Source organism: Mobula birostris, chromosome 7 (assembly GCF_030028105.1).
Source record: "Mobula birostris isolate sMobBir1 chromosome 7, sMobBir1.hap1, whole genome shotgun sequence".
Taxonomy (NCBI): Eukaryota; Metazoa; Chordata; class Chondrichthyes; order Myliobatiformes; family Myliobatidae; genus Mobula; species Mobula birostris.
In genome coordinates this window covers 173,055,986-173,072,389 of record NC_092376.1, presented here as the reverse complement: position 1 = coordinate 173,072,389, position 16,404 = coordinate 173,055,986, and the positions used below count along the sequence as shown (strand labels likewise).

The window sequence follows — 16,404 nt, the reverse complement described above, 5'->3', positions numbered from 1 at the left end:
CTACAGATGGTCAAAAACACAAGAAATTCTGCAGATGCTCAACGCCCAGAGCCTCACACACAAAATGCCAGAGGAACTCAGCAGGTCAGGCAGCGTCTGTAGAGAGGAATCAACAGTTGATGTATCTGGTCCTGATGAAGGGTCTCGGCCCAAAGCATCAGCTGCTTATTCCCTCCTTAGATGCTGCCTGACCTCGGATTTCCTTCAGCATTTTGTTAGGGAGATGGGGATTGCAATGTCACTCTACCCACATTCCAGACCAGTCGGGGGTACGGACACACCACACAGCTCTCAACTCCTTTGTTGATGAGCTACATCCCAGCACAACCACAGCAACCACAGATTCCCAGCTCACCCACAGGGACCAGCAGAGATTCCCAGCACAGTCAGAATATTCCTAGCTCACCCACAGGGACCAACAGAGACTCCAGCACAGGCAATAGGACCAGCAGAGATTCCCAATGTCACAGGAGCCAGAGATGACCAGATCAGCCACAGGGGCCAGCAGTGATTCCCAGTTCAGCCAAAGAGACCAGCAGATTCCCTGCTCAGTCAAGTGACCAGCAGGGATTCCCTGCTCAGTCAAGTGACCAGCAGGGATTCCCAACTCAGTCAAACGACCAGCAGGGATTCCCAGCTCAGTCAAATGACCAGCAGGGATTCCCAGCTCAGTCAAACGACCAGCAGGGATTCCCAGCTCAGTCAAACAACCAGCAGGGATTCCCAGCTCAGCTACAGGTACTAGCAGAGATTCCCAGCAGAGAATCCAAAACAATTACAAGGACCAGAGACTCCTGGCACCCCTCAAGACCAGCAGAAAGTCCCAGCATAGCTACAAGGACCAGCAGAGACTCCCAGAACAACTACAAGGACCAACAGAGACTCCCAGCACAGTTACAAGGACCAGCAGAGACTCCCAGCACAGCTGCAAGGACCAGCAGAGACTCCCAGCACAGCTGCAAGGACCAGCAGAGACTCCCAGCACAGCTACAAGGACCAGCAGAGACTCCCAGCACAGCTACAAGGACCAGCAGAGTCACAGAGACCAGAAGATATCCCAAGCTCAGTTGATTTTGAATGAGGTTTGCTCCCAGCTGATGGACTGGAGGCAAGAGCAAGGAGATAACTCACCTTCACCCAGCCCTCTGCGTCACCATCCTCAATCACTTCGAGGGCCTCACCCTGCGTGATGGTCAGTTCATCAGCTTGCACGGCCTGTGGTTGGAGACATGCGGAATGGTCAGCGGCTCGGGCTGCTGGCCCAGTGGGGAGAGGGTACCCAGTGCTGGGCTGTGTACCCGGAAGGACGTGGGGACAGCGAGAGGGGGTGGAAGGGACACACGAGAATGAACCTCAGATGCTCCAACACTGTGGTTCTCAGAGGCTCAGCAGGGGAGATAGTGATCAAGCCGGGAACAAGAGGGACAGCGGGATCATGGAGTGACAGGATTGGTCGGTGGAGATGAGAAGAATGTCTCCCAGTGACCTGGTGATGGGGTTCCTGAAAGTGCTGAGGGTCACACTGTTAGAGCTCTCTCCTAAAGTTGAAACATTTGCAGCAAAATCCTGAAAGAAGATATCTGGAGATTGCCTGAAGGCTTTGGGGCTGTGGATTGTCATTTTGGCAGCAGACTAGATCAGCTTCTTTCCTGGAAGGACTCTGTTTTGTGACATTTCTTGGCTCATGTCTCTCGAACGCTGAGCAGCAGCTGCCGCTGGCAGATTGCAAACATTTTGAGTCTAAACTTTGTTGGGAGCGGGGACGGTTTTATTCTGTTTAGTGACAGCGGAAAACCCTTTCCGTTTGGAGTGCCTGGGTGAAGAGGGCTTTGGACTCTGGACAGTTGGAGGAAGAGTGGGGCGGCCCAGGAGAGGTCTTCGTTTCTGCAGCGGCACAGATGGCGGTGAGTATTAACACTGCACGGACCTCCCTGCCTGCCCACAGCCTTTCCAGCTTCTCCCTCCCTCTACCAGCTGCTTTCTTTGTCAGACTTCTTGCTGGCTGTCGGACTGCATACAATCCCAGCAGAGCTGTTGCATTTCAGACTGCGCAGTGACCATCATGGCGGACTGCGCCTCCAAGATGTAGACACTGCAGCTGTACGTGGAGGCTGCGGGTTTGGGGGTTACTGTTTGTGAAGAGCGTCACTGATTAAAAATGCTGTGCAGTGTACTGTACCTGCTTCAGTCGGCAGGAACGCCGCTGTAAAAGCCATGGGTGACTACTGGAGCTTGTGAGGACATTATTGCAACAGCTGTTTTGAACGGGGAAACTATTTTCTATTTGAGGTCAGCGAGAGATGTGTTTCTGGCCCTGAGGGTGGGGAGGGTTTTCCTGCGGTTGGAGATGGTGTTGGCCCCCGTACAGAAGGTTGTACTCTCTGGCATAATCCCTGATGTGGCGCCCCTGCCCCTCCCGCTCTCTCTGGGTGAGCTGAGGTCAAAAATCACGCCAGTACGCACAGGGCACGGCCGCAGGGCTTTGAACAGCTTTCTCCTTTCAGCGCTGCCTTCTGATGTAGCTGCAGTGGACAGGGGACGTCCAAGAACAGCTCCAGGGGTGTTGATACACCATCCTATGGGCTACAGGCCATCTGCGATGCCACGCCTGCAGAGAGTTCAGGCACATTTGGAAGAATTGCCTAAACTGCCAGGCTGCCACCTCTGCCTCAGAGGCACAGGGTGAGACTTCCCCAGGTCTTTGCCCGCTAAACCCCCCCACCCGCTGTTCCATCCCGTCTTTCCCCCTCCCCGACTGTGTCAGTGGCATTAGAAGTCGGGGATCGGTGCGGAAGGCAGAGAAAAAGAATGAAAGAAGAATCTGAAGGCTTCTTCCACGGAGAAGGAACGGGTGGTTTCTGTTGAACTGGACACGGACGGCCCTGTGGCATCTGAGATACAGCAAAGGCCTGGGGAAGTCGGGCGAGGGAAGGTGATGCCGGAGGCTGAGGATGCCTCTGGAACGGAGGTCAGCGTGCCTCAGCATTTTTATGGTCTCAAGACTCAGAGAGATGTGTCCCCTAAGTCTGGAGATCAGGGGCCACACCAGGAGGAGGATTTACCCCTGGTTAAGGCCGCGTGCTTGGAGAATGCCCCCCCCCCCAAAAAGAGCAAGAGGATAGCCCAGTCGTACTGGGGCCCTCTGAGGTGGCATCTCCTGAACGTGGATCCTCTAGGCTGGGGAGGGGGGAGGCAGACCTGCCTTCAGTTAAGACTACACACTAACGGTTCATATTCCTTGGGGAGGGGCAAAGCCCTGTGGGTACGGGGGTCGCACGTGGGATTGTTGCCTCAATCAAGGCTAAATGCTGTGCTGAGGAGTGTCCGGAGTATTCCTGGTGTCCGGAGTATTCCTGGATTGCCGTCCCACGCAGGGTTTCAGAGGGAGGGGACTGGTGAGGTGTGCACGGCCTCTGTTCCAGCTCCAGGAGGGTTAGTGGGCTGTCTGCTCTGAGTTCTGAGTGTACGGTGCTGGGTGTTGGTGGACAGTGCGGCGGTGGGGGGGGGGCCCACTCTGCCCCACCTCTGGGAGCCTCCCTCTGTCACTGATCCTGGGGAGGGGTAGTTCCTGCAGTGCACCCTCCCGTTGGAACCACAGTGAGGGGTGAGCACCAATTTAAGAGACTCCTGGAGTCCCTTGGGTGACTGTCAGCTCTGTGTTCAGAGTTTATGGTACTGGGTGGGTGGGGGGTGGGCACCTGCCCTGCCCATCCCCAGGCAAGGATTCCAGATCCAGAGGTGCCAGGGCCTCACTCTGCCACCAGTCCCGGGGATGGGGCAGTGCCCATGCCCATGGCGGGGTCTCCCACCGGGCTGCTGGGAGAAGTGGGGCGGGCACGTCAGGTGGAGGCATTGACTGCTAGTAGGGTGACGTGACGGGGGCTTGGGATGCGGGGAGGGGGAAGAGGGGACTCTTTCAAAGTCGAGATGGCAGACCTTGTCGACCCTGGCACTGAGTTGGAACCACAGTGAGGAGCCTGTCGTAATGGAGAAGATCCAGTAGTTGGTGAAGGACTGCTGGAGGAAGCTGACCACTGACTGCTGGTTGGGTCTGCAAGGGGCTGCTCAGTCCATTCCTGTCCTTCAAAAGAAGGGCTGGACAAATGGGCTGAAAAATGGTGGATAGGATTTAATGCAGACAAGTGCTTTACTAGAGAGGGAGGAGAAGATGGTGGCGCGACGCAGCGCGCAGCGGCCACTCCGGTGATGAATATCTGTTATTTGTCAAGTAGGGGCCGTGCACAATCCTGATTTGATGGAGGTGGACGTGAGAAGCACAGAGGAACATCTGGAGAAATTTCTGAAATGCCCGGTTCGCTGCCGCTGCTACTGTGCGATCGAGAATCTCCGGAGGGGAAGGCCCCAAATCTTCAGCCTTGCCTGTTGCTGGCGGCTGGGGCCGGGGTCGAAGCCCTTGGCAGAGATGGTGCTCGGTGCTCGGTGTCGGAGGCTCGAAGTTTTTGGACGGACTCAAGGGTTGGCTGTGGTCGGGTGCTTCCAGGGTGCTGCATCGGCAAGTTTGTGGCGCTGGAGGATCATGGCAGGGAGAATTTTCTTCCTTCTACTGTCTGCGTGAGATGATGGGGCTATCGGGACTTTGAGACTTTCTTTTTACCGTGCCCATGGTCTGTTCTTCATCAAATTGCACTGTTGTAACTATATGTTATAATTCTGTGGTTTTTGTCAGTTTTTTTAGTCTTGGTTTGTCTTGTGTTTCTGTGATATCATTCTGGAGGAACATTGTATCATTTCTTAATGCATGCATTACTAAATGACAATAAAAGAGGACTGTGTGTCCTCATAATCTAATCTAATCTATTGCACTTTGGTAGGACCGAACAGGGCAGGTCTTACACAGTGAGTGGTCGGAGTGTGGTAGAACAAAGGGATCTGGGAATACAGGTCCATAATTCATTGAAAGTTGTGTCACAGGTAGATAGGGTCGTAAAGAAAGCCTTAGGCACTCTGGCCTTCATTAATCAATGTATTTAGTGCAGGATGTTATGTTGAAGTTGTTGAAGACATTGGTGTGGCCTAATTTGGAGTATCGTGTGTAGTTTTGGTCACCTACCTGCAAGAAAGATGTAAACAAGGTTGAAAGAGTACAGACAAAATTTACAAGGATGTTGCCGAGTCTGGCAGACATGAGTTATAAGGAAAGGTTGAATAGGTTAGGCCCCCAAAATGGCATGGACTGGCGACACAGTTTCCCCGCCGGGGATGTTGCCTGCAGGAGGGCACGCGGCTTCCAGCGGACAGCATCAGCTGCACTGCTTTCAGGGAACTGCTGTGGGTACGGGGTGTAGCCTTGGCTAGACATGGTGCTTCAGATGCGAGGGAGACTGGAACCCATGCCATCATGGTAGGTGTCAAAGAGGCTCAGGGGCATGGAGATGATCCCGGCTGTACGAACACCTGCTCAGCTGGAATTGCTCATATTTTTGTGTGAATAAGCATTTATAGTTTTGTTAAAGAGGGGGTGGTACCGATGGAGGGTTACACTGTGGAAGGGATGCTGCACGTACCTGGTAACTGTAGAGCGCAGTGCAGTGCACAGGGTAGAGACGAGGACCAGATACGTGAGCCTGCTCCTGATTTTCTTCCGGACTCTCACTGCCATCCTCAAACTCTTCAAAGTCGGCGAAATCCAACTCAGTAAACTGTGAACACCGAAAGACCATAAGATATAGGAACAGGATTAGACTATTTGGCCCATCGAGTCTGCTCCGCCGTTTCACCATGGCTGGTCCAATTTTCCTCTCAGCCCCAATCCCCTGCCTTCTCCCCATATCCCTTCGTGCTCTGACTAAGCAAGAATTTATCAATGTCTGCCTTAAATATACAATATCGACTTGGCTTCCACAGCTGCCTGTGGCAATGAATTCCACAGATTCACCACTCTCTAGTTAAAGAAATTCCTCCTCATCTCTGTTCTAAAAGGACGTCCCTCTATTCTGAGGCTGTGTATTCTGGATTTAGACTATCCCACCATAGGAAACATCCTCTCCACATCCACTCTATCAAGGTCTTTCACCATTCGATTGGTTTCAATGAGGTCACCCCTCATTCTTCTGAATTCCAATGAATACAGGCCCAGAGCCATCAATCACTCTTCATATGACAAGCCATTCAATCATGGAATCATTTTCATAAACCGCCTTTGAATCCTCTCCAGTTTCAGCACATCCTTTCTAAGATAAAGAGCTCAAAACTGCTCACAATACTCCAAACGAGGCCTCACCAGCGCTTTATAAAGTTTCAACATTACAGTCTTGCTTTTATATTCTAGTCCTCTTGAAATGAATGCTAACATTTTTTCAAGACTCATTTTCAGATAACCAATGGAGTAAAATTTGTCATTTGGTTAATAACTCATGTATTTGTGCTCATTATTCCTTGATACAGTTCAAGGTTGTGCATCGGACCCATATGTCAAAGGATAAACTAGTGCGTATTTTTTCCAATATTAATTCAATTTGTGACAGATGTAATACTGAGCTGGCCACCTTAACTCATCTGTATCGGTCTTGTATAAAGCTAGATAACTTTTGGAGAGATATTTTTAAAACACTATCAAGAGTTTTGGACCCGGATCTACAACCTAATTTGCTTACGGCAATTTTTGGGATTATCCCATCAGAAACAGGAAATATTCCTGTTTCCGCTCAACGTATGATAGCCTTTTCGACTTTATCGGACAGGAGAGCCCTTTTATTGAAGTGGAAGGATTCTAATTCACCTACGGTGTTTTATTGGTTCTCCTCCATTACATCCTGTTTAAGTTTAGAGAAAATAAGTCGCACATTTGATACATCCTTTAAATTTGAGCAAATCTGGTGACCTTTTATTCAATATTTTCATTTAATTTGATATATTACTCTTCCAATTTTTTTTTTCCCCAAAGTTTTAGATTTGATCAGAAAGTCTTTCTTTTTTTTTGGTCGGATCCTCTAAATGGACTGCCTAGACCCTTTTTTTGTGTTTTTGTTTATATAGTGTAGTGTGGTTTTTTTTCATCATTTAAAATTCAATGTTTTTTCTTCCCTCTTCATGAACTGATAAGAGGAGAATTGCTGTTTTCTTTTTTATTATATATTTTATACTAGCTTAACACTATGTATGATTTCGATAATGTCTATCTTAATCTCGGTTTGTATTGTTATTGATATATATATTTGAGATAATTCTCCTCTTGTTTGTACTTATGTTCCTTTTAAATCAACAAAAAGATTAAGAAAGAAAGAAAGAATGCTAACATTTACCTTCCTCACCGCAGATTCAACCTGCAAATTAACCTTTCAGAAAACCTGCATAAGGACTCGCAGGTCTCTTTGTGCCTCAGATCTTTGCATTTTCTCTCCATTTAGAACCTTTTCATTTCTTCTGTCAAAGTGCACGACCATACAATTCCCGACACTGTATTCCATCTGCCACTCCTTTGCCCATTCTCCAAATCTGTCTGTCCTTCTGTAGCCTCGCTACTTCCTCAGAACTACCTGCCTCTCCAGCTATCTTCATATCGTATGCAAACTTTGCAACAAAGCCATCAATTCCATCATCCAAATCATTGACAACTAACGTAAAAAGAATCAATCCCAACATAGAACTCTGTGAAACACCACTAGTCACCGGCAGCCAGTCAGAAAAGACTCGCTTTATTCCAACTCTTTGCCTTCTGCCAATCAGCCACTGCTTCACCCATGCTCGAATCTCCCCTGTAATACCACGGACTCGTACCCTGTTAAGCAGCCTCATGTGTGGCACCTTATCAAAGGGCTTCTGAAAATCCAAGTACACAACACAAATGATTCTCCTTTGTCTATCCTGCTTGTGACTTCTTCAAAGAATTCCAACAGATTTGTCAGGCAAGTTTTCCCCCTTGAGGAAGCCATGCTGATTACAGTCTATTTTATCATGTGCCTCCAAGTGCCCTGAGACCTCATCCTTAATAATCAACTGCAACATCTTCCCAATCACTGAGGTCAGACTAACTGGCCTATAGTTTCCTTTCTTCAGCCTCTCTCCCTTCTTGAAGAGTGGAGTGACATTTGCAATTTTCCAGTCTTCTAGAACCATTCCAGAATCTCATGATTCTTGAAAGATAATTACTAATACCCTTCACAGTCTCTTCAGCCACCTCTTTCAGAACTCTGGGGTGTACAACATCTAGTCCACATGACTTATCTACCTTCAGACCTTTCAGTTTCCCAAGAACCCGCTCTCTAGTTATGGTAACTTCACACTTCATGACCCCTGACACCTGGAACTTCCACCATACTGCTAGGGTCTTCCGCAGTGAAGATTGATGCAAAATGCTTATTCAGCTTCCTTGTCCGCCATTACACCATTACTACCTCTCCAGCAATCAAATATCCACTCTCTCCTCTCTTCTACACTTTTTTGTATCTGAGGAAACTTTTGGTGTCCTCTTTGATAATATTGGCTAGCTTTCTTTTGTTTTCCATCTTTACCTTCCTAATGACTTTTTAGTTGCCTTCTATTCATTTTTAAAAGCTTCCCAATCTTCCCACTTATCCTAATTTTTGCACTATTATATACTGTCTCTTTGGCTTCCAGGTTGGCTTTGACTTTTCTTGTCAGCCATGGTTGTGTCATCTTTGCTTTAGCATACCTCTTCTTCTTTGGAATGTATATATCACGTGTCTTCCAGATTACTTCCAGAAATTCCAGCCATCATCACTGCCAGTGTTGTTTTCCAGACAATCCTGGCCAGCTCCACTCTCATGCCTTTACTCCACTGTAATACTGAAACTTCGGCTTCTCCTTCTCAATTTTCAGAGTGAATTTAATCTTGTCATGATCATTTTTCCCTTTGGACTCTTTTACCTTAAGCTCTCTAACCAATTCCAGTTCATTGCATAACACCTAGTCCAGAATAGCTAATCTCCTAGTTGGTTCTAAAGAGCCAACTCATAGGCATTGTAGAAATTCCCCCTCCTGGAAACCAGTATCAATTTGATTTTCTCAATCTACCTGCATTTGCTATCTCCTGTTGTGCTTTGTAGACACATTTTTACAGCTGTTTGGGGTCTATATAAAATTCCCATCAAGAAATTTTACACCTTGCAGTTCCTGTGATCTATCCACAATGATTCAACACCTTCCAACCCTAAGTCACATCTTTCTAATGATTTGATTTCATTGTTTACCAACAGAGCAACGCTGCCCCGTTTGCCTTCCTGCCCATTCTTGGACATTTAAGCTCCCAGCTATAATCTTTCAGCCATGATTCAGTGATGCCTATGACATCATTCCTGCCAATCTGCAACTTTTCTGCAAGTTCATCTACCTTATTCTGTATACCGCGCATGGCTACTAAAGTCCTGTCACCCTTTTTGATTTTGTCACACCATGCTCAGCCTTTTGATTCATAACTTTGTCTGAGGTCTTACAACCATCTGCCTCCACAACCTCTCCACTAACTATTCTGGCACTCTGGTTTCCATCTTCCTACAACTCTAGTTTAAACCCTACTACCCCTAACCCGAATGTCCTTCCCACTGGGACATTAGTACAGGTACCAGCAACTCTAGTTTAAACCCTACTACCCCTAACTACTCCTACACTAATTCCTTAAACTGTATAATTTTCCTATTTCTGGCCTCACTAGCACATGGAATAGGTAGCAATCCTGAGATCACAACCCTGGAAGTCCAGCCCCTTAACTTAGCACCTAACTCCCTATGCAGAACCTCATCACTCGTCCTACCCTCAGCATTGGTACCTCCATGGACCACGACTTCTGGCTGTTCATCCTCCAACTTAAGAATGCCGAGGACTCGATCTGAGATATCCCAGATCCTGAGGTATCTCTCCCACAGAACCTCCTGTCCATTCCCCTAACAAACAAAACCCCGATCACCACAGTGATCTTCCTCATTCCCGTCTAAGTCACAGTGCCAAACTCAGTGCCAGAGACCCGAGCACTGTGACTTTCCTCTGTCAGGTCAGCACCCACCTCCCCCCTCACCCCGACAGTGCCGAAACCTGTTGTTGAGGGGGATGGCCACAGGGGTACTCTGCACTGTCTCCTTAACCCCTTTCCCCTTCCTGACTGTCACCCAGATTCCTGTGTCCTGCACCTTGGATGTAACTACCTCTCTATATGTTCCATCTCTCTCCCTTTCAGCTTCCCAAATGATCCGGAGTTCATCCAGTTCCAGCTCCACTTCCTTAACGCGGAATGTCAGAAGCTGCAGCTGAATGCACTTCTCACAGTTGTAGTTGTCAGGGACACTGGAGGTCTCTCTGCCTTCTCACATCCTGGAAGAGGAGCATTTCACTATCGGGCCTGTCGCCATTACAGATATAAAATAACTTCAGCTTTTCTTTGCTTTGCTTTCTCAGACTGAAGCCTCAAAGAGCTAAAGCCTGAAGGTACCACGCTGATTCTGTCTGCTCATGCGATGGGCGCTGCGACAATGGCAGAGAGGTGGTGTGGTGTCAGGGTGGGGGGGGGGGGGTCAGTGAGTAGGGTCCACAGGAGTGTGTTTGGAGGGAGAGGTCTCTCACCTCGGGGCCTCCGTTGGAGACACGGGCCTCGCTCAGCCTTCTTTCGCGCTCCAGCTCCTCCTGCGCCTGCGACATGGTGCTACTGACCCAGACGTCCACCTCCAAACCCGCCGTTCGCAGCAACGCCAACCTCGCCACCGCCTTCCGCTTGCTCACCTGCCCAGACACATCAGACCCAGGGTCACACACGCCCAGCGCAGATTAACATGGGACCCATAACAACACCCACAAGCTCACCACGTCACTGCTTAGTTTGCAAAATGGGTGACCTCCCCCCCCATTCCCTAAATTATTTACACAGTGTGGGACCCCCCCCCATTCCACACATTATTTACACATGGTGGGACCCCCCCCATTCCACATATTATTTACACAGTGTGGAACCCCCCCACATTCCACACATTATTCACACAGTGTGGGACCCCCCATTCCCCACATTATTTACACAGTATGAAACCCCCCATTCCACATATTATTTACACAGTGTGACCCCCCCATTCCACACATTATTTACAGTGTGACACCCCCCCATTCCACACATTATTTACACAGTGTGAGACCCCCCCATTCCACACATTATTCACACAGTGTGGGACCCCCCATTCCCCACATTATTTACACAGTGTGAGACCCCCCCATTCCCCACATTATTTACACAGTGTGGGACCCCCCCATTCCACACATTATTTACACAGTATGAGACCCCCCCATTCCACACATTATTTACACAGTATGAAACCCCCCATTCCACATATTATTTACACAGTGTGACCCCCCCATTCCCCACATTATTTACAGTGTGACACCCCCCCATTCCACACATTATTTACACAGTGTGGGACCCCCCCCATTCCACACATTATTTACACAGTATGAGACCCCCCATTGCACACATTATTTACACAGTGTGGGACCCCCCCATTCCACACATTATTTACACAGTGTGACACCCCCCCCATTCCACACATTATTTACACAGTGTGGGACCCCTCCCATTCCCCACATTATTTACACAGTGTGAGGCCCCCCAATTCCACACATTATTTACACAGTATGAGACCCCCCTTTCCCCACATTATTTACACAGTGTGACACCCCCCCATTCCACACATTATTTACACAGTGTAAGACCCCCCAATTCCACACATTATTTACACAGTATGAGACCCCCCCATTCCACACATTATTCACACAGTGTTGGACCCCCCATTCCACACATTATTTACACAGTGTGGGACTCCCCCCATTCCCCACATTATTTATACAGTGTGGGACCCCTCCCATTCCACACATTATTTACACAGTGTGGGACCCCCCCATTCCACACATTATTTACACAGTGTGAGACCCCCCATTCCACACATTATTTACACAGTGTGGGACCCCTCCCATTCCCCACATTATTTACACAGTGTGGGACCCCCCCATTCCACACATTATTTACACAGTATGAGACCCCCCCATTCCACACATTATTCACACAGTGTTGGACCCCCCATTCCACACATTATTTACACAGTGTGGGACTCCCCCCATTCCCCACATTATTTACACAGTGTGGCACCCCTCCCATTCCCCACATTATTTACACAGTGTGGGACCCCCCCCATTCCCCACATTATTTACACAGTGTGACACCCCCCCATTCCACACATTATTTATACAGTGTGGGACCCCCCCATTCCACACATTATTTACACAGTGTTGGACCCCCCCCATTCCACACATTATTTACACAGTGTGGGACCCCCCCCATTCCACACATTATTTACACAGTGTGGGACCCCCCCCATTCCACACATTATTCACACAGTGTGGGACCCCCCCATTCCACACATTATTTACACAGTATGAAACCCCCCATTCCACATATTATTTACACAGTGTGACCCCCCCATTCCCCACATTATTTACACAGTATGAAACCCCCCATTCCACATATTATTTACACAGTGTGACCCCCCCATTCCCCACATTATTTACAGTGTGACACCCCCCCATTCCACACATTATTTACACAGTGTGAGACCCCCCCATTCCACACATTATTTACACAGTATGACACCCCCCCATTCCATACATTATTTATACAGTGTGGGACCCCCCCATTCCACACATTATTTACACAGTGTTGGACCCCCCCCATTCCACACATTATTTACACAGTGTGGGACCCCCCCCATTCCACACATTATTTACACAGTATGAGACCCCCCATTGCACACATTATTTACACAGTGTGGGACCCCCCCATTCCACACATTATTTACACAGTGTGACACACCCCCCATTCCACACATTATTTACACAGTGTGACACCCCCCCATTCCACACATTATTTACACAGTGTGGGACCCCTCCCATTCCCCACATTATTTACACAGTGTGACACCCCCCCATTCCACACATTATTTACACAGTGTGGGACCCCTCCCATTCCCCACATTATTTACACAGTGTGAGGCCCCCCAATTCCACACATTATTTACACAGTATGAGACCCCCCTTTCCCCACATTATTTACACAGTGTGACACCCCCCCATTCCACACATTATTTACAGTGTGAGACCCCCCAATTCCACACATTATTTACACAGTATGAGACCCCCCCATTCCACACATTATTTACACAGTGTGGGACCCCCCCATTCCACACATTTACACAGTGTGGAACCCCCCCATTCCACACATTATTTACACAGTATGAGACCCCCCATTGCACACATTATTTACACAGTGTGGGACCCCCCCATTCCACACATTATTTACACAGTGTGGGACCCCTCCCATTCCCCACATTATTTACACAGTGTGGGACCCCGCCATTCCACACATTATTTACACAGTGAGGGACCCCCCCATTCCACACATTATTTACACAGTGTGACACCCCCCCATTTCACACATTATTTACACAGTGTGACCCCCCCATTCCACACATTATTTACACAGTGTGGGACCCCCCCATTCCACACATTATTTACACAGTGTGGGACCCCCCCATTCCACACATTATTTACACAGTGTGGGACCCCCCCATTCCACACATTATTTACACAGTGTGGGACCCCCCCATTCCACACATTATTTACACAGTGTGGGACCCCCCCATTCCACACATTATTTACACAGTGTGGGACCCCGCCATTCCACACATTATTTACTGACCCCCCCCCCCCCACCTCAACAAGTCGCAGCACCCAGCAACCCACCTGTCGAACACTAGCCTAACCACAGGAGAACTTACAAAGTTCGGAGTAAATGTTATAATGACTGTACACATCTGTCACCAGAAACAAGCCTGAGATTTGCTCCTGTAAGCAAATGCAGCAAATCTATAGAGAAAAAAAATATATATAAAACAGATATTTTTAAATCTATAGTTCAATGAAAGATCAACTGGAGTGCAGTAGGGAACCTGCAAATGTAAATAAAATGTATACAGTTGCTATTAAAAAGATATTCACCCTCCTTGGAAGTTTTCATGTTTTATTGCTTTTTAACATTGAATATAAAGCACAAAATTGTATGAGTATTCAACCCCTTTAATATGACACACCAAATCATCGCTGCTGCAGCCATTTGGTTTTAGAAGTCACATAATTAGTTAAATGGAGATCGCCTGTGTGCAGTCAAGGTTGTAGTAATAATACTCTTGTATCTGGAAGGTCCAACTGCTGGTGAGCCAGTATCCTGGTAAAAACTACACCATGAGGACAAAAGAACACTCCAAGCAACTCCATGAAAAGTTACTGAAAAATACAAGTCAGGAGCTGGATACAAGGAAATTTCTAAGTCACTGAGTATCCCTTGGAGCACAGTTAAGTCAACCATCAAGTGGAAAGAATATGGCACAGCTGTAAATCTGCCCAGAGCAGGCCGTCCTCAAAAACTGAGTGACTGTGCAAGAAGGGGACTAGTGAGAGAGGCCACCAAGAGACCTATGACAACTCCGGAGGAGTTACAAGCTTTAGTGGTCGAGATGGGAGAGACTGCGCATACAACTGTTGCCCGGGTGCTTCACCAGTCACAGCTTTATGGGAGAGTGGCAAAGAGAAAGCCACTGTTGAAAAAACTCTCATGAAATCTCAGCCAGTCTGCCAGAAGGTATGTGGGAGACTCTGAAGTCAGCTGGAAAGTTCTATGATCTGATGAAACCAAAACTGAGCTTTTTGGCCAAACACCGCACATCATCAAAAACACACCACACCATCCCTACCTTGAAGCATGGTGGTGGTTGCATCATGCTGTGGGGATGCTTCACCGCAGCAGGCCCTGGAAGGCTTGTGAAAAATACAGGGAAGTCCTGGAGGAAAACCTGATGCAATATGCAAGGGAACTGACTTGGGAGAAGATTTGTTTTGTTTTCCAGCAGGACAATGACCCCAGGCATAAAGCCAAAGCTACACAGGAATAGCTTAAAAACAACAAAGCTAATGTCCTGGAGTGGCCAAGTCAGAGTCCAGACCTCAATCCAATTGAGAATTTGTGGCTGGACTTGAAAAGGGCTGTTCACTCGGAATCCCCCTGCAATCTGACAGAGCTTGAGCAGTTTTGTAAAGAAGAAGGGGGAGAAAAGCTGATAGAGACCGATCCACACAGACTTGAGGCTGTAATTGCTGCCAAAGGTGCATCTACTAAACACTGACTTGAAGGGGGTGAATACTTATGCAATCAATTATTTTGTGTTTAGTAATTGTAATTAATTTCGATCACTTTGTAGAGATCTGTTTTCACTTTGACACGAAAGAGTCTTTTTCTGTTGATCAATGTCAAAAAAGGCCAAATTAAATCCACTGTGATTCAATGCTGTAAAACAATAAAACATGAAAAATTCCAAAGGGGGTGAATACTTTTTATTGGCTTAAATAGCAATAAAGAACAAGAACATGAGATAACGAGATAAAGAGTCCTTAAAGTGCTATCATTGGTTGTGGGAACATCTCAAAGGTTGGGCAAGTGAGTGTAGTTATCCTCTTTTGTTGAAGAGCCTGATGTTTGAAGGGTAGTAACTGCTCTTGAACCTGGCAGTGGGAGTCCTGAGGCTCTTGTCCCTTCTATTTCAAGTCAGCAGTGAGAACAGAGCTTGGCATCTGATGATGGATGCTGCTTTCCTCCGACAGTGTTTCCTGTAGATGTGCTCAATGGTTGGGAGGGCTTTACCCATGATGTACTGGGCCAATCCACGATCTTTCGTAGGATTTTCTGTTCAAAGGCTTTCGGGTTTCCATAAGAGGCCGTGATGTAGCTGGTCAATACACTGTCCACCACACATCTACAGAAGATGCCATGAAGAACTTCCGAAGCCTCTGAAGGAAGGAGAGGGTCTGTCGTGCTTTCTTTGCTATTGCATTTATATGATGAGTCCAGGACAGGTCTTCTGAGATAGTGACACCCTGGAATTTAAAGTTACTGATCTTCTCCACCTTTCATCCTCTGTTGAGTACTGGCTGGTGGACCCTGATTTCCCTCTCCTGAAGCCTACAATCAGTTCCTTGGTCTTGCCGACATTGAGTGAGAGGTTGTTGTTATGACACCACTCAGCCAGATTTCAATCTCCTTCCTGTACGCTGATTCATTACCACCTTTGATTCAGCCCCCAACAGTGGTGTCGTCAGCAAACTTGTAAGGGGTGTTGGAACTGTGCTTAGCCACACAGTCAAAGGCGTAAAGTGAGAAGAGCAGGGGGATAAATAGCTGTGATGATGGAGATCGTGGAAATGTTGTTGCCACTCTGAACTGACTGGGATCTAGACATGAGCAAATCGAGGATCCAACTGCATGAGGAGGTATTGAGGACAAGGTCTGGAAGCTTAGTGATTGGTTTTGAGGGGGTGATGGTATTGAATGCTGAGCTGTAGTCAATAAAG

The 16,404-nt window shown here is 47.8% G+C and overlaps 1 protein-coding gene across 1 annotated transcript in view; it reads right to left on the bottom strand.

The window, feature by feature from the left end:
• Nucleotides 1-16,404, bottom strand: part of LOC140200991 (F-BAR and double SH3 domains protein 1-like) — a 69,147-nt gene that overhangs the window by 17,586 nt on the left and 35,157 nt on the right. Inside the window, exons 14-16 of the mRNA XM_072264628.1 lie at nt 10,534-10,689; nt 5,526-5,660; nt 1,132-1,215 (exon numbers count right to left, since the gene is read on the bottom strand). Of these exons, the coding sequence (XP_072120729.1) occupies nt 1,132-1,215; nt 5,526-5,660; nt 10,534-10,689 (375 nt within the window). The remainder of the gene's footprint in view (nt 1-1,131; nt 1,216-5,525; nt 5,661-10,533; nt 10,690-16,404) is intronic.